This window comes from Strix uralensis, chromosome 4, assembly GCF_047716275.1.
Source record: "Strix uralensis isolate ZFMK-TIS-50842 chromosome 4, bStrUra1, whole genome shotgun sequence".
In the NCBI taxonomy this organism is placed as follows: domain Eukaryota; kingdom Metazoa; phylum Chordata; class Aves; order Strigiformes; family Strigidae; genus Strix; species Strix uralensis.
In genome coordinates this window covers 82,697,676-82,718,788 of record NC_133975.1, presented here as the reverse complement: position 1 = coordinate 82,718,788, position 21,113 = coordinate 82,697,676, and the positions used below count along the sequence as shown (strand labels likewise).

General features: G+C 37.4%; 1 protein-coding gene across 9 annotated transcripts in view; it reads right to left on the bottom strand.

Annotated features, from left to right (window-relative positions):
* The window catches only part of LRBA (LPS responsive beige-like anchor protein), a 424,097-nt gene that overhangs the window by 24,653 nt on the left and 378,331 nt on the right, over positions 1-21,113 (bottom strand). For 7 of the 9 annotated variants that reach the window (XM_074867473.1, XM_074867474.1, XM_074867478.1 and 4 more), the window contains 5 exons: positions 18,981-19,070; positions 15,462-15,654; positions 12,659-12,721; positions 9,133-9,288; positions 4,383-4,550 (listed from right to left, as the gene is read on the bottom strand). In XM_074867473.1, coding sequence (XP_074723574.1) covers positions 4,383-4,550; positions 9,133-9,288; positions 12,659-12,721; positions 15,462-15,654; positions 18,981-19,070 — 670 coding nt within the window. The remainder of the gene's footprint in view (positions 1-4,382; positions 4,551-9,132; positions 9,289-12,658; positions 12,722-15,461; positions 15,655-18,980; positions 19,071-21,113) is intronic. The other 2 variants (XM_074867476.1, XM_074867477.1) reach the window with 1 other exon arrangement.

The window sequence follows — 21,113 nt, the reverse complement described above, 5'->3', positions numbered from 1 at the left end:
TTGAGCTTCAAAGAGTGGGATCTGAAAGTGAGGCACACCATTGGTATGCAAATGAGTACTCTCATCTCTCTTCTCCAGCCATCACACGTAGTTCCTCCCCTCACTCTCACTTCTCGCCTCCCCTCTATCTCCATCGCCTTAGACTGGGCAAGTGCAAAACATGGCATCTTTCTGTGAGTACATCGCCTTCTCCCAGTAACCTCTACCCATTCTAGCACCCTATTCAGGAACACAAGTCCTGAAGCATAATGTCACGTCCCCAAGCGGTACCTTGCTATTAGATCCCAACCTCTAAATATGCAAAAGTCAACCCTGTGATACAGATCACACATGGGCTTCAAGGGGTACCAAGGGGAGGGTCACATCCTCTCCCTCCTACCTCCCCCACCTCCCCAAAGCAAGCCACATGCCAAGGAGAGAAAAATAAAAGTCCCTTACATTATCCAAAGTGACTTTACATCTCCACAGTAAATTATGCTAATTGATGTCAACTCAAAATGGCTCAGGGCTCTTCTAAAGGATACAACTATTTCAGATCCTCTGCTCTGTTCTGAATTATTCCTAGGCTTGGTCAGAAATTGTCCACAGAAACATTTCTGCATCAGAAAAGGCCTGTGCACCCAAGTGAAGTACTGCCATGCTTTTACATTTTCAAAAACAATTAATTTAGAAAGGAAAAAAACCCTACATCTGATCAAAGAGAATGGTGAAATAGTTTTTGAATTTCAGGTTTTAATTTGAGAAGGAAAAAAAGGACTTAACCTAAATGTAATCAAGCTGTTTTGTGAAGAATAAAAATAGTTTCCAGCAGATGTGTCCCATGTAGGAATTTCATATCTTTGAGATTTAAATTCATCAAATTTGGTTTACATTGATCAATGCATTCGAGAGTTATTAGGGAGAAACTAAACAGACAGTGAGACTGCATAGGTGTAATTTCTTTAAGAAGTCAGCTTAAAAGTTAAAATAAAATGTAAATAATGAGTATTTCAGTAACATATTTCTTCTGTTAAACCAAAAACATAAAGAATTTTTCCATACAGTCCAGTTGGCCAGAAAATTGTCCTTGATAAATAATATCAAGCAAAACACTTATTTATCACGTATGCCACAGCCCACCTGGCCTGTCAGCTTGAGTTAAGTACCATTTTGAAACATGAATATATGCAGCCAGAGTTCAAGAGCTCAGTCAGTGCTTCCTAAAGTAACAAAACCAAAGAAAGGAACCTCCACAAAATGTAACTGGTGGAGTAATGGGTGCCCAATGGGATACTATTTAGGGTAGCTTGATCATACTAGCCTGCTGACTGATGCGCTATCAGAGGCAACAGGTACTATGAAAGGAGGAAAGAAATGCTCCTGGTTTAGATTATTTTTGTTGAAACTACTGTGGCATCATGACTTGGTATAGTGCCATTGGATGCATGTTGCTGTGAAGTCATTTTAAGATGGAAATTAGAGATAATTAAATGGAGAAAAAAATAAGAAAGAAGTATCAACTTGGAGAGTATCTAAAATTCCAAGAGGGCTCATTGAAGGCATGAATAAACTACATTTTGAAGTAAAAAATCATAAACTTCAAATAAAAAAAGACATCAGACAAGTTAAATATCTAGCATCCCACAAATGTATGGAAGTTACAGTTGCAGTAACAGGGCTCAAAACCCAACAAGTCTGCTGGTGATTTCCTTTTCTGACAAAATCAGAACTAAGCAGAAACAGCTCTTTTTATTTGCCTTTTCAAAAAAAATTTGACTGAACAGAGATGCCTATAGAAAGCTATTTCTGGGAAAAATTAAACCCCCCAGATTACCATCTCTTTGAAGCAGAAACTGTCTTTTACTATACACATGTCTAGGCCTATGTATAGTGCCATGAGATTCCAATTCATAACAAAGACTTCTAGGCATGCTATATCACAAAAAAACCTACATAATGTCAACTGGTAAACACAGTAGCCATTGCATGTCCCTAAAAATACAAGTTTAATAGGACTGCAAAGAGGGAGACTCACCAGGTAGCTATTGTTTGATTTTAAACAGTAGTTAAAATAGCCTAGGATTAATGGCAAAAATTGCAAAATTTTAGTACATTAGAAATTTGCATTAGAGAAGATAGTCAACAGGTTATAACAAATCTTCCTATTCTAGTTAGATACTAGGTACAAAACCTCAGCATGTGATCTGTTAAGGTCATAAAGGAGCCTATAGACTCAAGGTCTTGTTCACAAAGCAGGCAAGCCTGGTAAATACGCAACAAGAAGAACTTCTCAGGACAGTCCCAGGAATCTGCAAAGATGGGCTGCACTTTCAGACCTTGAAAACACTATAAGGAGACACCTACAAATGTTCATTGCTTCACACTAGTACAATATTTAGGGTTTTCTCCTCAAAGGGGCAGTTTTGCTCATTAGGATTTACAAGCTCGCTTGATTGTCAAGCTCTTTTAAGTTCCTTTCACAGACTTTTTGGAGTTTCCAAGTTTACAAGCTCTGCTAAAATAGTGCAGAGTTTGCATTTTCTTAAACAGATAGATTTCAAAATATGTATAAAGTATTCACAGAGATTCTGCCCCTCAACCAGAGCCATATATATTTAAAGGTGCTCATAAAATTCTGCTAGCCACATCCCAGTAAAGCTCCCATCTCTCAAATCAGACTGGGAATGATCATGGGGATAGTTTGTTCTCATCCTCTCCCTGAAGATTCTGTAACTGTGTGAACTTAAGTTCTGTATCTTGTACTATTTTTGAATAGTTTTCACAGTCAACATCAAATAATTTGCAAGTTAAATTCCGATATTCATGCTGATATTAATTAGTTGCGCTTCTTCAGAATAGTTCACAGGATGCAGTTTCAGCCAAACTACCTTTTTTTTCAAATTCAAATAACTGCAGTTGAATAACAGATTGAGTACAGAACACACAACTTTACCAAACTGAAATTTGGAAGATGACAGATATTGTTTACATTATATGAAATTGTGTGCCAGTTATAATCGCAATAATTGCCAGATATAACAACACTTCTTGTTTTGCAGATGTCCACTTTGTCCTCTGCAGACAGCAGGTATGTTTTTACGAGTATTTAAACAGGGCCAGAGAAGACCTTAAGCGTATGGCCAAAAACCTAACAAACACACTCCTAAGGACAGACAGAATATACTGCTTCTCACCCCTTCTCTTCAGGGCGTTTTCTTTTTGGATGAACAGAGAGAACAGGACCACTGTTTGGCTATGATGCATCCCTCTATTCATGTATGTAAGCTCTCACCAGCTGTCTTGAAAGGCTCTTACTCCTGTGAACTGGCTCACTCGGGCTTTTTGTCAAGCTGCATGTCTGCCGCCTTCTTTACTTTTGGGCATCAGGAATTAATTTTTTGTGTGGAGTGAAACTGGCATAATAACGGGATCACTTTCCATCCTTCCTGTTATATAATACAGGCACAGCAGGGTTGATCAGTCATAGTGTTTCATTGTTTTCCATAGAAAATGATGAGTTGAGAGAATCTTCATTGAGTAGAAAGATTTGGGATTTCCTGGGAAACGGTGCAAGATGGAAGAGACTACATTCTTTGGCAAGTGCAAGGCGAGCTTGGGTGGGGATGGGTTAAATTAGGCTGAATTAGGCTGAAGCAGGACCACTCTGACATTAGTTTGGCTATATGGTATGAGCCCTGTATGTGCCCTTGCACTGGAACCAATTAAAATGCCTAGTACGTGAGAGCGAGGATTAGGCACATAGCACCCTACCAAAGTGTCAAACGAACAAAGTTTTAAGTTTGCTTCTTTAATCCATCCCATGTGTCTGTCCTTCCTTCCCCTAAGTGTCCTGCTCAGGCCATTACACATCTCATTACAGTGACCTTAGTCTAAGCTAAAATTCACTGTCTGCATAACTCTATTGATAGCTGAGGTACCGCTGTGAGAACCTATATGCACAGTTATATATATATATACACAAATTACAGTTGTGTAGAATACAGTCTGCACTGGAGTGATGTACAGTCTTTTTTTGTTTTAAACAACCCAAATGCAGGTATTTAACAAAATCATCAAGTTGAGAGGAAAAGATTTACTCAGACTGAACAGGAAATATAAAAAACGAGTTTCCCTTTTCTCGCTCCCAGAACCACTCTTTCCCAATTGAATGAGTGATGAGAAAAAATGTAATGTTCAGTATCCTGTAACTTTAAAAATTAGGTCTACTTGTGCTGCAAAGCAAGCACTGTTTACCCTCATTCTTTAAACTAGAACTGATCACAGCCACAAAAGAAGAAACACTGTATTTTGACATTAATGTTACCTAAAACACACGCAAAGTGTTCACTCAAGCTATTTTTAGACAACATCCTTATAAACCAGGTTTTTCTGGTTTTGCTTACCTCTTGGGTTATCACCAATGATATTGGTTTTGCCATTCCAGTACCAGAGCAGCAACGTTGCATCACGCGATCCTGAGAGAATGTAACAGTTTCCTCCAATATAGGACTCAGAACGAGCAAGACAGGTTACAACATCCCAGTGTCCAAATATTACTTGTATCAGTTTACCTGAAACACATAAAATTGATTGTTTTATTCTTTCTAAGGCAAATTAAACACATTATAAAGTATTTTAGAAATATTTTATTTAAAAAGGTTCCAAAAAGAAATATAGTGGAGAGTACAATTTTTTTTTTCTTGATTTGGTGGAAACTTATGTAAAAGTGCAGTAGTCCATACAGTTCACGCAAAAAATATTTGCAGTCCATAAATATTACACTTTATCCAAAGGCCAATCATGCCAGAAGGTTTTTTTAATTCTATATGTTTACATTCACTTTACAGACAGCAAACACGATGGGATTCTCTTTTAAGGCAAGTTTAAGGTAAGTTTACCGAGGAAAGTAACAATAAAAATGCAAATCTGCTGATGATGTGGGAAACAGAATCAGAAGAAGCTACAGAACATTTAGGACCCAGAAGAAATTGGTAGTGTGAGAGCATAGATGTGCATATAGCATATGCAGCTTTTGAGCACCTCCTTAAACAGAGAAAAGGAGATTTAGATGAAAAATTACTCTTGTACCCAGGTTTTTCCATCACCGTTTAAACACTTGCCAAATATCTCAACCAGCATCCTTCCCTTTTAACAATGTCTGTAATGTTCAAAAAACCTCAGAAGACAGACCTGGAAAAAATTCTGTTACCTATTGCATACAGGACAAACGCTTGTACTGCTGATAAGAGACATAAACGTTAAAAAGAAAGGAAAGCCTAGACAGTTAAAAATCTGCTATTCAAGGGTCTGTATAAACATGGCTATGACTATTACTTTTTATCCTTAACTAAACAGGACAATATTTTCAGAAAAATGTAAATTTGGATGCTCATGTATAGTGGGAGAGGAAACGCGTAAGGTCACCCACAGCAGGTCTCTGCCAGACCACCCTGCCAGAGGCTGGCTCCTACACAGCAAACAGGTCATGTGTCCTGCTGGTTTCTGGATCTGCCAGCAGCATACGTGATCCTATGAAATGAGAATGTAAGCTCTACAATCCATCTCGCTGGATTTGCTGAAGCCTAGCAACTGTAAATCTTGTAGAGATGGGACAAAAGAGGCACATTTCTTATGCGCCTACTTGGTCCATTCAGGTAACATGGACCAGGTCAAATTCTGCATCCAATGACACAAGTGTGATGTGTGATGCCATAAATGTGTGACCTCAGATTCCTCAGCCCAAATGACCATGCACCCATTTGTGCTTTGGGCTGAATAAAGAATGAGGAAGAACAGAAAAGAGTCATGGCTTTGGAAGGATTAACAACACAGGCCAAAAAAGAAATAGGAAATGCAAGCTACTGTACCTGAATGTTCTGGAAAATGTTTAAAAATATTGTTCCGAATGTTTAAAAATGTTCTGAATTTCTGAATGTTCTGAAAAGTGTTTAAAAATAATTAGTAACAGGACAAGTAGTAACACTCAAATTTGGTGTTGAGTTGGGACTCAAATTAAGCACATCTTAATAAAATATTTTGGAGCATGAATTAAAGATGATTAGTCAATCATATACTATGGCTAGCAGGACACATTTCATAGCCCTCTTTCTACACAGTACAAAGACACTGTATTCATATCCAGCCACTAAATAACACTAATGGTAACAAAAGACTTAAGGGAGTGGCTCTGAGGAAAGAACAAAAATAATGTTAACAGCCTGATTTATAACAGAAGATCAAAAAGGTAATTGCATCAAAGTGGAGAAAACTAGAAAAAAAACCATGAGAAAGGTATGAATATCTACAAAAAGGGGGAATTTACTTACTTTAGTACAGAAGAAAAACATGATGCAATTTAAAGGGAACCTATACATTGGATTTAAAATAAATACTGACAAAACTTACCAGGCAAGTATAACCCTCCTAGAGAAATTGTGAAATGAAGTACTACCACATGAGCCTTTTCTGACCGGAAGGGGCCAAACCCCGGAAGGTACACTTACTGTGCAGATCTACCTTGTATCCGAACAGGGAGTAACTCAGTGAATCACAGAATCATCTAGGTTGGAAAGGACCTTGAAGATCATCTAGTCCAACCGTGAGTCTGGAATAGTGTTCTACAGTGCTCACCTCTGCACACCAGGGCTTTAATTTCTGCCACAGGGTCACCTAACTGTCTCAGATGCTGACCAGTCAACAGATTTAGTCAGAAAAGTTACTGAACTTCACAGCCGGAAGCAGTGAAACACTCACAAACCACAGAACTTCATTTTGGCAATAGACAAAACCGTCTTACTAAGTGTTTTTTCCCTGAAAATTCAAGTTGTCAATTACATGGTTTGGATTTGAGAATAATTTAATTATGTGACATATTTTTCAGTTGTATAGCTGTAGGTATGCAACTACCTGAGGTGATTTATACTTTTAGAACACAAGTTTATGCTATAAACATTGCTGAGTTATAGAGATCTCTCTTTCAATTATATTCTATGTTTATAGGTTCTGTTCTAGAAAACAAACATTTTTCAAGGCTATTTGTTTGACAGTTGTTCCTGTGGTTGCACTGCCTTGTTAGTTTTACTTTGTTACTGTGCAGCTAAGGTTCAGTCAATTCCATCAAAACAAGAAATCAGCTTTTGCTCTTTCATATTAGCAAAAAAAAAAAAAAATCATTAATCTCGAAAGAGTTCCTCAACTTTTTTGTTTCTTTCCTTTAATGTGAGTACAGTAATATCAAACTTTACCATATGCACTCAGATATCCCTTTCTGACAGAACAAATTTTCTAGTTAATGTTTTATTTGACAGCTGTGCTACGAATAATTAAAAGAAAAATAAGACTCAAGCCTCTGCACTACTGAATCTAAAATGCTGTCTAGAAATCATTCCCACTGCTGAAGGAAGGTTTTATTGTGCTTCTGCTATACTAGCTGTGCTGAGAACCCATGATTTATGTTAAAAGTATTTCCTATTAAAAAAACCCAAACAAACCCAAATTCTAATAGGAAAAAGGTTCCCTTTTTGTGTAAGTGCTAAAATACAATTGAATTCAATACCTGTGATCGCTTGCCATTATGCATTACTGATCACATCATCTTTTTCCCTTGTTGTTCTGCTGATTTCAGAGTATGTATATCACTACTATATTCCCATTTTAATTCAAAGCAAAACAAACTACATCTGAATTCGCTTGATTTAAGCTAGAGTTAGAGTTGCTGTATCAACAAACAGGAGACACACAAAATCTGCAACTTTTTTGACAACTGTATTTTGGTTTACACCATAATTATCTATGGTAAGAATGAGATGCCTGGTGTATCTGACTTACACAGACGACATATCGTAATGAGATATTTGTAGTTCAGATTGATACAGGACAAAGCTACCAAAATCATACAACTCCCTTCCATAGGTGTAAAGTAAAATACATCCTTCAACATAAAAGAATTAGTTCTCTATTCATACAAATCAAGACTCTACGCTAAATATTTATTACTGCTAGCTAACTTTTCTGAAGATCTCCTTCAAATTCACAGTTTGATCTAAATTCATTTCCATCAATGAGAAAATTAAACTAAGAAGGATCTGACAAGATGTCTGTATAATGAATTGTAGGCAGTCAACATGAAGTCAATGGAACTTCTCCTTTACACGTAAGGCTTTAAAATTGCAAAGACGACAGATATGCTAAAATATGCCATGAGATCTAGTCGGAACAGATTTTCATTAAAGACCATCCTGTTTTGTTAAACATTTTGGTTTGCCAACTGTGAAAAACACTATTAACTAATATATTTAAGAAATGATGACAAACATGTAGGATATTCCCCAGGGATTAATAACCTACTGGAAAGCTTGATGGCACACACACATTAACCACACCGGGTCATTAATCCCAAAGAAGTACGTTGCAGTAAGGTCGCTATTCCCATTATAAGATAATGAAAGGGAAAAAATCATACCTATTTTTTTCTGGGGCTCCATGGCTCTTAAATTCCTGTAGCTCTTACATTGAAAGATTATTTTCTATTTAGCATGACACATGCATGACTTCAATGGTTTGGATACATGCCAGCTGACAGACTAATTTAACTGTTGCCCATTATATCGATCAGTTTATGTTATATGAAAGAATTTCGTGGCTCCAGATCAATTTTTCTATTATAGCATAGCTTTCAAAGGCTTTCATAAGTATTCTTTCACCAGATTTCAAGACTTCTATTCTTACTCTGTCGTGCTTGCCTGTATTTCCTCAAAAAAAATTCTCTGGTGCTGAAAATCAACTGGAGTTAAATTCAAGTAAGCACTCTAAGAACAATTAATTCTCCTGGTATGCAAAGCTTCATAAAAACTCATTTACTTTTGGAAACTACAGTGTAAGAACAGGCACGCCTGTCACATAGCTTTCAAATGTGATGCTATCACTGAACAAGAGCTCTTTGTCCTACATTTGCCATCATTGCACAAAAATGATAGTGTACAATACACAGTAGCAGTAGGTAAGAAAAGATTTGACAAATATTATTAATAGGGGAAGAAATGCATATTCCACTTTCCCCCCACCACTCCCCCATTCTTTCTTTATTTGAAACAGTAGGTTGACGATGAACAAAAGAATCTTTTAGGCTATTCCTGTATTTAAAAAATACATTACCTGAGTCGGTAGAATAAACTCGGAAGCTCTTGTCCCAGAAGCCACAGACCAGGATGTAACGATTATCAGAGGTGATGACAAAACACTGGGAATGTACCTGAATGCTTTGGTCTAAAAGGTCTGTGATTTGCCTTCTGTGCATACCTGTATTGCTGGCTGAACAGAATGACAGACAAATCAAGAAATTTCAGCATCCACGTTCACAGAACAGACCCCACATTTTAGAAACTTGCATGCACAGCAAAACTATTCCTCACTGCTGTTACTTGGTTTTTTGTGGCAGGGACATTTTCTTTCTACTTTTACTATAAAATACTCATTACACTTCTGGGAACAATGCTAATTCCTTGTAGTATATATTCTAAAATAGAAGAAATCCCTTCTTTAAGTCAAATGCAGCTGACAAATATAAAAGAAAGATTGCAAAAAGGAATGATACATAAAAATGTAATAAGTTTCCTTCCTCCCTTCTTCTAGTATAGGAAATTAAAAATTAAGAAACAAATGAAGGGAATGTAATAATACGACAGTACATAGACATAAATGCCATGTAGTGGCTCAAATGCAGCAGACAACAGAATTATGATTTCAAAATCATACACAAGTTGTATTTCATTGCAAGCACTGTAATTCAAAAAAAAGAAGTATCTGCAGTAAACATCACTACAATTTCCCACTTTTTCCAACATTGGACAAAAATTAACCAGCTTACCGCCACAATCTCCTTCGGGGTTGAGAGAAAATATTTACCCTGCTTTGATCACCTGCTGTTTTATTTGCACAGATAATTATGCACCGTGAACCCGCGAAGTGGACAGGAATCAATTAATGAACATGTTTTTCGTATTATATTTTGTCCTTATTAATTGATGTGTGTGCATGTATATATATCAATATGGGTCCCTACAGATATATATCATGAAAATCCTACACTGTGGGAAGAACTTTTAATGTGCTTTGTTCCTGAGGGAACCTGACTCCCATCGCAGGCAAGTAAGGTCTCCTGGGCCTCGGTTTATTTGCCAACTGCTCGGAACACCGTTACTTCCATTCCAGATGGTCCCCCAGAGCAGTCTCTGTCCTGTTCTTGTGCTCTCTACTCTTTGTTCTTTAACTTCTTTCCATTCTCATGGGCTAGCTATCCCCTAAGCCTTGGGCTTAATCCACTTAGTCTATATCAAATCCTTTATCTATGCTTTCGCTATTTTTAAAATGTTGATACTGTCTTGTCCATATGGGTAGCAAATAATTTAGCAAGGTATTGCCACTTGCTCTGCAGGTAACCCCCAACAGGGCCTTGACCGCTGTTGGAACCACCTAAGGAATAACAACAATGCATTATAAATGCACAGTGAAGCGTTTTGTATGACAAAATAACGGCAAATAAACCCTCCTCAGAAACATGCAGATCGACATATTCGGTGTGGATAAGACCTTCAAAAAATGTTGCCTGCAAAAGAGGTCCATGATCATCTGTCATATCAGACATTGCTGCTGTACATCTTCCTGTGCAACTTGAAAAAGACTACAGCAGGAATCCCTCCTTATGACTAAGACAGCAACAAGATTCCTGCTATAACCATAAAAGTGTAATTTTGTGGTCCTCTTAGGTGCCATTTCTAGGTAAATGTGTCTAGCCACAATTAAAAACCTTTAATATTATCTACATAATTACTTGCTTGTACCCAATGATGCTACTTAACAGTGACAAAGAAAGCCTTAAACCTTTTAAACTCGTCCAGTGTAATCACAAGGCTGATGTGAGATCTATGGTGTGAAGAGAATATGAAACCATTTTTCAGAACTGTGAACACTAATTTTAAAGGTGTTTATACCAAACAAAAGTCAAAGTATTTTATAAATTGAAGGCAAGCCTGAAAATAGAATTATAATTTTTAAATTGTGAAAAATTCAAATGAAAATAAAAGGTTTATTTCTTTCCTAATGTTCTTCACAATATGTAGAAAAATCATCAGGCAGGCCCAATGTGATTTTGGTGGTGTTTTTTTTTTTTTTCTGTGATATTTATTTATATTTTTAAGATCTACTTGATAGCAGGTTTTAAAGCAGAATATACATTTCCTGCTCCAAACATTTTTTGGATAAAATCTATTTCAGGAAGGAGAGTTACAATTTATACTAAAGAGGACATGTGCTGTTATGTAATCCATTATTCAGGTGGGAATTGATTTTAAAAACTTTGGAAAAACAATTTAATTTTATCAGCTCTACAAAATGGTTTAATATGCCCACACTGTTCATGATTTAATTATCATAGAACTTACCCAGTAAAACGGCTACACAGCAACAGTCTGTATCTACTGACCAATACAATGCAGTTCCTACTGTGATATGCATATTAGTTTCAAAATTAATTCTCACTGGCTGACAGAACTCTCATTCTAACCTATCCAGGCAAGTTCATTTTTGCTCTGATTTTTCCATGCTTCTATAATTGGCCACTTCACTTCTTTTTCACTTAAACTACCATCCTGAAATGGTCAGTTTAAAAAAACAGAGCCAAGTTTGAAGTTTAATAGAATTGGGGGGGCAGGGTGGGGAGGAAATCCTGTCTTCTTCACTTCTGTGAACTGTCCTACAACTAGTTTGTATTTTGGGGTTAGGTTGTTTGAGTTTTTCTTTTCTGATCACGTTTAAGGTTCCATTTGTTATGCTACAGGCTCCTGAATTATAGTCCAAGTATTCGCTCTCCAAAGTTGGGTCTGTAAGGAAAGAACTGACCAATCTCCAGCCATGCTAACAGAAAAGTCAGCTCTATATAAACTAATAAACGATAAAAAGTCATGAAGTGAATCTATTACACTGAGTCATTAAATAAAAGACAGACATTCCTCCACCCTTTTTTAATAAAATAAAAACATAAACAAATTTAACTAGTGATGCTGATCAAAAGATGCAATACTCTTGAAAAATTAATACTAATATCTCAATACTAAAATGAAGTGGGTAATATACTTCAACTTTGAAACCACTTTGCAATTACACATTAATCCCCTCAGCCCAAACAGCAGGTCTATGAAGAAAGGATTGATCTCCTTTAATGATGAAACCCTGGCACCATGGTTTTATTTTTCACAACACGGTGCAGTTAAGAACCCCACTGTTATTATGAAAATTTCCTCAGCAAAGGAGCTCCATCACATTACCAGTGCACCAATTCATCATAACGTGCCTCGCTCCTGCTCATCAACAAGTCTGAGTGATGAAAAGATCCAATATTATCCTGACAGTACTTCATGCACATTCTCAATCACACATTATTACAGCATCCATATTAATTTTCACTGACACGCGTCCTAGGCCTGTTCAAATTAGGCAAACCAACGAGGGGGAGTTGATGAAATACCAGCATAGCCACAGCTCATTGCATTCCAATTTGCATGCAAATGGTTTATCAGGAAAATTCCATTCCCAGCAACCAGCAAGTGAAAAACAACCGTAATCTACACTTCAGGGCCACCATACAGAGCTTAATGAATCGCAAAGAGAGAAGGAAGTGACAGACCTATGAGAGGATCGATTTCCACTGGCAGCTGGTAAGGCTGGTCTTGTACAGCACCTTGATGAGCTGGAATTCAGGAAAGAAGATTTTTAAACTCTGCATTTTTTTAATAGGTGAAGCCACATAAATTTTATAAATCAAAGCTACGTCCTTTTTTTTTTTAAACTATTCAAGATTCTTCTGCAACAATTGAATTGAAAAAAAAAAAATTCCAGGTGCTTTCGTGGCCTGCTTATTAAACATTTATTTTAGATTAGTGCTATTCTGAATGTATGCCATGAGCAGCAGCTCCGGTCCTGAGCCATAAGCTCTAGCAGATGCTTTACTGGCAACCTCTCCTGTCGCAACAAAACAAAATTAAGTGGTAAAGAGCACTGAAAACAAAATGTGACAACCATCTGCTGACTGTGGCAAATACTATTTTCCTCTTTACTTTTTAAAGCGCTGCTTTGAACAAGTGAAGCACAAAGGACATTTTTTTTTTTAAAAAGTCAGTTTATGATGCAGACAAGGAAATCTCACAGTCATCCAGTATTTAAGAATTCATCCATCATCAAAAACCATTTATTTGCAAGTTTGCACAGAAATTAATATATAATTCTGCTGACCTACATTTCATGTGGGCACCTGGCATACCAGTGAAATGTTTACCTCCTGAATTTTCCTTCAGTGTTAGAAAAAAGCCCCTTTTTCCCACAGCCTCACTAAAATCAAACAAGCAAGTAAGCAAACTCTCCCCCCACCCCCTAAAGAGCCCACAAGACATTCTTGGAAGCTGAGCAAAAAACATAATGGCTGAATACTTACACCTATGATTTTTCTATTTACCATCCATAGCTTAATATAAAAATTAGTATCAATAGAAAGGTTTCATAAGTAATTGGAAAGTCAAATTTCTGCTGCAATGAAACACTAACACAGAACAAAGCGTGAAATCCACATGACAAAATGGAGGCACCCTGTTGGGTACCAGTGCCATTAGATGTCAGCAAAGACACCAAACTCATATACAAAAGCAGGAATGCAATTTTTAATTACACATCGGTGACAACTGGACACTTGGCAACTTCACTTTTTTATCATGATGCCTCATTAGTAAAGACAATGCTAAGCCCACAGCAGGAGATATGGAGTAGTAATGATACCTGTCCTCTAATCCTAGCAGATCTCATTTTGGTACAAAATTTGAAGGCAACAATAGTGAAGGCTAGTCTCAGGAGTCCATACCCAGATACCTTAAGCATAGTACTCCATTAACAGCCTGCAGTTGATCACTGTGCTCTCAAAGAGGTGGGGTGAGGTGGGTTTTTGCTGGGTTTTGGTTTTATTTGATTGGCTTTTGTTTGTCTGGAACTGTAGGTTTTCCTGAGCTCTTTGTAAAGGCAAGACAAGTGTAAAATGCCTCTAAAGGAAAAAATAGTGACTCAAAAGCAGAACTTACTGTTCTCCCTTTCAGAGGTGAGAGAAAAAACAAAATCTGAAGGGTTTGTTCAACTCAAACCAGTTGATTACTACACTCAACAATTGGTTGCTTGCTCACAGATCACCAACCAGCAGACTTATGAGGAAAGCAAAATCAACTCCTACCACTTTAGAACGTCTTCTTTTCCCATGACTGTTGTATGTCCACAAAGGCCATTTTTGAAAAGCCTTGAATATTACATGCCTAAGGTCACACATCCAAGGTATGAGAGGATATTGCCATCCTCCTTTCAAACAAATGTCAAGAGCCCTGTAAATAGTTCTTGCTCACAACTTGTTATCTAGACATGCCTCCCTTCCCCCTTCCTTCCCACCTTTCTTTTTAAGCATTTCTTGGGTGGGTGAAATAATACATAGATGTTTCTATTTGTACAACGTTGAGAGGTAATTTGTGAGAACTAGGAAAAACTGTGGGAGTCATCTGGCTTTCTTCAAAATCTTTTCAAGGACCATGGGTCCAGATTTCTTAGTAGGAATTTCAGTGATGTGAGTATATTACTACGGTGCAAATAACTTCTATTTAAGCTATATGAGTAGAAGCTCTTTTTCCCCTTTCTTGAAAAGCCTTTGACCATATTTATTGCATAGCACTGAAATAAACTACTTCTCACAGCTTGGGCCTGAGACTGTCATAGTCAAGGAAAGGAAGACGAATGCCTTTGAGACGAGAGAATATTAAAATTGAAGACAGAACTACTATATTCTCAAGCACAACACATTTTTAAAGGATAATTAATCTGATTGGGTGCTATGCATAATGGGTATGTTGTTTTCCTTTCATATTGACAAATACATAAGCACCTGATAACTTTGGGATGTTTAAGTTACAGAAGATACAGGTTTCCCATATATTTTATCTTTTAATTCTCATTGAGTGGCTTTAATATCAGAATATGGGGTTCATAAGCAACTAGAAGATAGCAGAAAAGATTTCAGGCAAGTTCTACATGTGTTACAACTTGTCTTTGCCATGATATGGTTCAGGCTTCCATGTGACTGAAAAACAAATTCAAGAGGAAGAGGGTGACTTTATGACAATCAAATAGTGATATACTGGTTTTGCTTTCTTGCATAGTGCCCAATCGATTGGAAAGCAATATACTGTTGCTACAAATCTTTTGTGTGCTATGCATCTTACCACACAATAGTTCAGATTACCTTTTTAAGGAGAAACTAAGTCCACATGTGAAGAGCACGCTGTGTCAATGAACTGGACTTGCTCTTCACACTTTAAATTGTGGCTCTGCAGCCACTTTTGAAATAGACAACAGAAGTACTGCTTGACAGCAGTGGTTTCTTAGGCTACTTACTGTAATTTACTTACCAGGAAGATTATGCCACTTGTTTACAGCAAATAGCCTATTTGCAGTAACTGTGATCACAGCAGGAGTGGCCAGACCAGGCTGGGTGTTGGCTGCTACATGAGTGACAGGGGAGTTGGATGGGAACTTTAGAACCATGATAACATCCTGTTGAGCTTGGTCTGTGAACATCAATGGACTCTGCAGGAGGAGATACTGTTGAGTGCATGCAACAAGAACCCAAATACACAGGAAAAGAAAACATGGGGAGGAGAAAAGAAGACAGGACAAGAGAAGGAAGATTGGATTAAAACCCACAAGATCCAACAGCAGCTGCAGTGAAAAGCAAATGCAATAAGAGCAGACAGGCTTGTGGAAACAACCGTTTTAGGTAGAAAAACCTTCATGTACACTATTGAGGGCCTTGCTGAACACAGGGTGTCTTATATACAAACTTTGTTACAGATCACAGCAGATTAAACCAAAAGTTTCCAATCACCTATCTCTGCCAAAAAAATTCTCCTTCATATCTGCAGAGATAGTATGTCAAGAAAAGCAATGCCAAACTAGGAGGGAAACACCCCCACCCCCCCAATGCCCCCCCCCAAAAAAAGTGAGCAAAAGAAATTCCTGCTCCCAGAGATTGTCTCAAGTTGCATTAAATTGGCAGACTGCAATTCTTTACAAGCCAGATGAGAACATGAAAGCACATTAAAATAAACAGATACACACACACACTAGATATATGTTCTGTATATATTTCTGGTGTACAAAAACAAGATTTATGAATGCAAAGTAGAAGACTTCACTGCAAATGTGTTTCAAAGGACAAACATAATTAAATGCAGTTGTAAAGAATATAAAGTGGATGTGATTACAGACACTATCCTGTGTTGTTTCTAGAAATACTAAAGGGAGGGAATGAATCCAGACCCTCACTATCAACATAATATTTTCAGGTTTTAGTTTTTTAATTTAGTAAGTTGAAAAGTTTAATAACTTTTAAACTAAGCTCTCTAACAATACTGCAAATGTCGAAACAAAATACTGAGGGCCTTAGATCCGGATATCAAACATAAAGAGGAAAAGCAAAACTTAATGTCTTTGTGATTGTATGGTGTACCTAAAAAACCAGAACTCCATTGAGATGTAGAAATACAACCATCCTAGTCACCAGTAGCCATATTGCTCTAGTATTTGTAATTTTCTAATAACTGAATTAAGAACACTAATGAAGTGTTCTTGGCTATTTTCCACCTGCAATATTTCATTACATATATGTGTATGTAAGTGCATACATTTAATGTATATTTATACAGAACTAATAAAAAAATTAAATACATTTGCATTTTTATTATCACTCCTTTTTAAAAAGTTATTAAGAGTACTTAGAAAAACATATTGCTCTATGAATTCCTATTTACAGTCTTTGCATAAAGGTGTAAATAAAAGCAACTAATAAGCTACCCAGACACCCTTCTGAGCAAGTGGCTAAAAGCCAATCAATATTATGAGTTAATCCTCCCTGGATGCTCATTCAATTAAAGGTGTCAGTAATGCCTCATCTGATGTGGCCTCAATTAAATCCAGCTATCTGATGGTTGAAAACACAAGGGGATACAGCAACAGCAGCAAAACCAGACAAATAGGCAGTCTTCGTGTGACTGCTAATTACTACACCTGGTGTATATTATGGCTTGTGCACTTAACACAGCACGTGGTAGCTTACAATTCGGCTGTATTCATGCATACATGCACACACACACATGAAAACAGAACACTCGGCAAATAATACAACTAGAAATAATTCAAGATTGTGGCAGGAAAAACATCCTTACTGTATTTCAGCTCCAGGAATACTACTTTTAAAACCACTCACTATAGTGCTATTATAAAGTCATATATTAATAACCACAAAACTGGGCAAAGCAAGTGGAGAAATAAGGGTTTTTTTCTGTGTGTACCTCAGCCCCCCAAAAAACACAGGAGTTAGAATTTAACCAAAAGAAGAATTTAACTTCTTCCATTACATACTAAATTTCTGCTAATTTAGTGTCATGAAAAATACGATGATAAAACCACCCAAACTGCTTCCTGACATCAAATTTATTTATATAACAATGGGTCTGACAAACACATCAACAATCAACTTCTCAAGTTCCTCCTCTTTCTGAAACAAATCCCTCTAAATTAGAGCAAGTGCCTAGTGCCTGGCACCATGACAGACGGACACACATATGGCGTGTAGCTGTATGTTGAGGGCACTTGGGCTCCCCAACATCCCTGTTAACAGGGCTCCTCTGAGAGAGCCCCGTGGGTTGCACACGCAAGTCACCGCCGCGGTCTGCGGCCCCAGGACGCTGTGTGCGAGGTGCAACGGACCAGCAGGTCACAAATCAGCACAGTCCGCTCTGTCCATCCAGCACAAGGAATCCCAGGGCAGCAGCATGTTTACAGCACAGCTGTCAAAAGTGTAGGATGTACTGGCTGCAGAAAGGGCCGGGGGGGGGGGTAGGGGGACAGTCAGCTGAGCAAGTCTTAGGCACAACACATGACATCTTTGAGAAAAGATAACATTTGACAAGGAAGTTTACGTTTCTTATGACTCCTACATCATAGGGTTTGTAAGCTACTTTGGAAACATTTCAGATTTTTGTCTAATTTTTCTAAAACCTTTTGCACTTCAGATATGCTTTTCATCTAATAGCCTCAGTCTGCTTGAGCAGAACATACATCTTGCAGAATATACAAGAAGAAAATGTCTTTTTTTTTTTTTTTAATATTTCAGTGTGAAATGTCCATTTAACAATAAGGAAATGTAACCTCTTGAAAAACTTGTGAATTAGCAGACCATTTGCTCCACTTGTCAGAGTATCACTTAACATACTTAGTTCTGGATCTATGACAACTCAAATGATTTTTCAGGCCCAAGGACTGCACACAACACGATATGGAAAGTAATCAGTAATAAAATAATAGTTCGTATAATAAAATTATATTAGACACAAGTAGAGGTAAAAGGGAAAGCATGTTAATGCTCACTGCCTGGATTTTATCACCCCAGCTTTACTGCAAAACACATTTAGTCACATTCTTTGCTATGTAAGTTTCAGCTCATGAATTCCTAGTAATCCTGGTTTTAGGGGAAAACCTATGCCTGGGGGAAAAGACAAGGAAGTTCCACCTCCTAAATCCATGCTTCTTGGGGAATCTGCCAAAGATTAACTAAATTGTCTCCATGATGACTGGCTCTCACCTGTACAGGTATGGTATTAACAAAATCAACTGATGAAGTGTTCTTAGATTACACTGACAAAAAAGGTCTGTACTAAAAATCAATACAATCCTTTCAGCCATAAATAAAATAATAGTTAAGCACTGTGCACACTCCCAGTCCTACAAAATCGTAACTCATCTGCTGTTTTTAATAACCCAATTCCATGACCACATAAAAGCAAAGCAAAGTGGCCAGTTCTGTAACTTTAAGATAGCAAAGGAAGTGAACAAAATGGCAGCTCACAAAGAGTTAATATGGTACTTACCACCTGCATGGCAGAACTTCTTGGAGGATGTGGTTCTATGAGCAGTTGGGAAGGGGTCTGTCCAAAACTTCGTATTTGAGCTTCAACAGCCTGGAAAAGGCACAGGCAGGTTTGCATGTTAAGAGGTGCTAATTACAGGCAATAGAACCATAACTGTCACCTGAAAATGTCATTCCACACTTCTGGCTTGTTTCATGTTGAAAATCAACCCCGTGTGTTCACTGTGGGGCTAAGTGCTTGGCACTGGTACTAAGAATGAGGTAATCATTTTAGTACTGTGGATGCTATTTCCATGAGAAACTGCAAAACCTCATCCTGCTCAATGATATTAAACAGAAACAAGCTCTTATAATCAGAAACCCTCTTTATTGGCTCCATTTTTCCTTTCTAACACTGGCTTATCCTGTTTGTATCATAACTCAGAAACAAAAGTTAATTTTTAAAAAGTTTCTATAGGTGTTAAGAGTGTTCTACTTTATATTTAAATTTCATTGCTTAGTTGCACAGCAGTAACTACAATGAAAGTGACGCCCAGCTTTTTTCTTATTTTCATTTTTATTCAAAAAGAGCAAACAACTTTAGGATGCAGTAAACTACTGACAGCAAGACTGATATTAAATGCAGCTAAAGGAGAACATGAAAATATAACGCAACAAAAATTTTTAGAAAGTTTCTCTACCTTCAGCAACATGCTTTATCACTTTCTTCACAAGGCATACATGAAAATACCACCTCGTGCTTAGTGAGTTCCTAAAAATAATTATTTGGAAATGTGTGAACTTATACTTCTTGCCTAGGCATGTCCAGCTAGTTTTCCATGTTGCCACCAACTGGCCCACTGGCTTGAAGATAAAATCAAGCAGTCAAAATTCAAGTTGTTTCTTGTCAGCCAGGCCCCTGCACTATCCAGAGAAACAGGCTAATACTACAGAAAATCTTAAATCACCCAGTTTAGATTAAATCTCTTTCATCGTAAGCTAAACTAAGTAAAATTACCTTGCATTTGCTGTGGGCTAACAGACTAATTGATGCTTTATTTTCTGTGCTGCATGGTGCATTGAGCCCTACATTCTCAAAAGTGTCTAGTGATGCTGAGTACCTAAGGTGAGGCATTAGCAAGTCCAACTTTCAAAATAAATCCTGAAAATCAGGCCTTTTAAAAAAGTATTTTAAATGGGACACTTGGATGCTAGAAAACAAAACCACTAGCCACTTTTCAGCTATTAGAACACCATGTTTTTCTCCTTTTTCTGAGCCAACATACCTTGAGGGTCCTTACACTTATATTTCCTGTTCTGTTTTAGCCACCCATTAAAATTTTTGAGACAACGGAATAACACTTATGCTGATCCTGTTCTTACAAGTAACCATTTTTAGATAATAATAAAGACTATTACTAGGACACACAATGTTCTCCTGTTACAGAAATAACAAAACCAAAAGTAGAATGCACCCAAGGCCTTAAAATCATCAAAAATAATCATCCTCTGATAGGAAGCATGCCATCCAAAACACCTGACCTTATTACATTTGGCAGGGCTTTTGAAACTTCTGAACTCACCAGAAGAGCTGCAACTACTCTACGGACAGATTCTAACACTCTTGCCCACTCTGGGAAGCACCTTAATCTTCCAAGAACTGGTGAATAAGTGAGTCTACCAAAAGCTGGATGAACTCTGACATACAAACACAATTCAATGAGTACTTTTTGAGGAACAGCAATATCAGATTCGCGAAACACTAAAGCTCAGTAAGACCATCGGAGTTCCCTTCCTAGTGACGAGACATGCTACATTAAAATTCAAGTCTGGGTTTTTGTCACTCAAGATATCAAGGGAATCACAAGGACATAGAATTTGAGGTCCCTTAAGACATGAGGCATTAAAAAAGCAACAGCATACTGGTCAGCAGCTCCACCCTCTCCATAAAAAGCTATTTGTTTCAAAATATCCAGATTAAAAAGACTTGCCTACATTTATTGCAGATCGAATGGAATATTTTAACTAACAAATGGGAATTCTGCACTGCATTGAGGGTAGAACCAGAACAACACAGGAGGAGCAGCATGCAGACAGTCCTGGATGTCAGTTGTTCTGTGCTTGTCAAAATCTTTATGGCAAATCTACAGAGTTT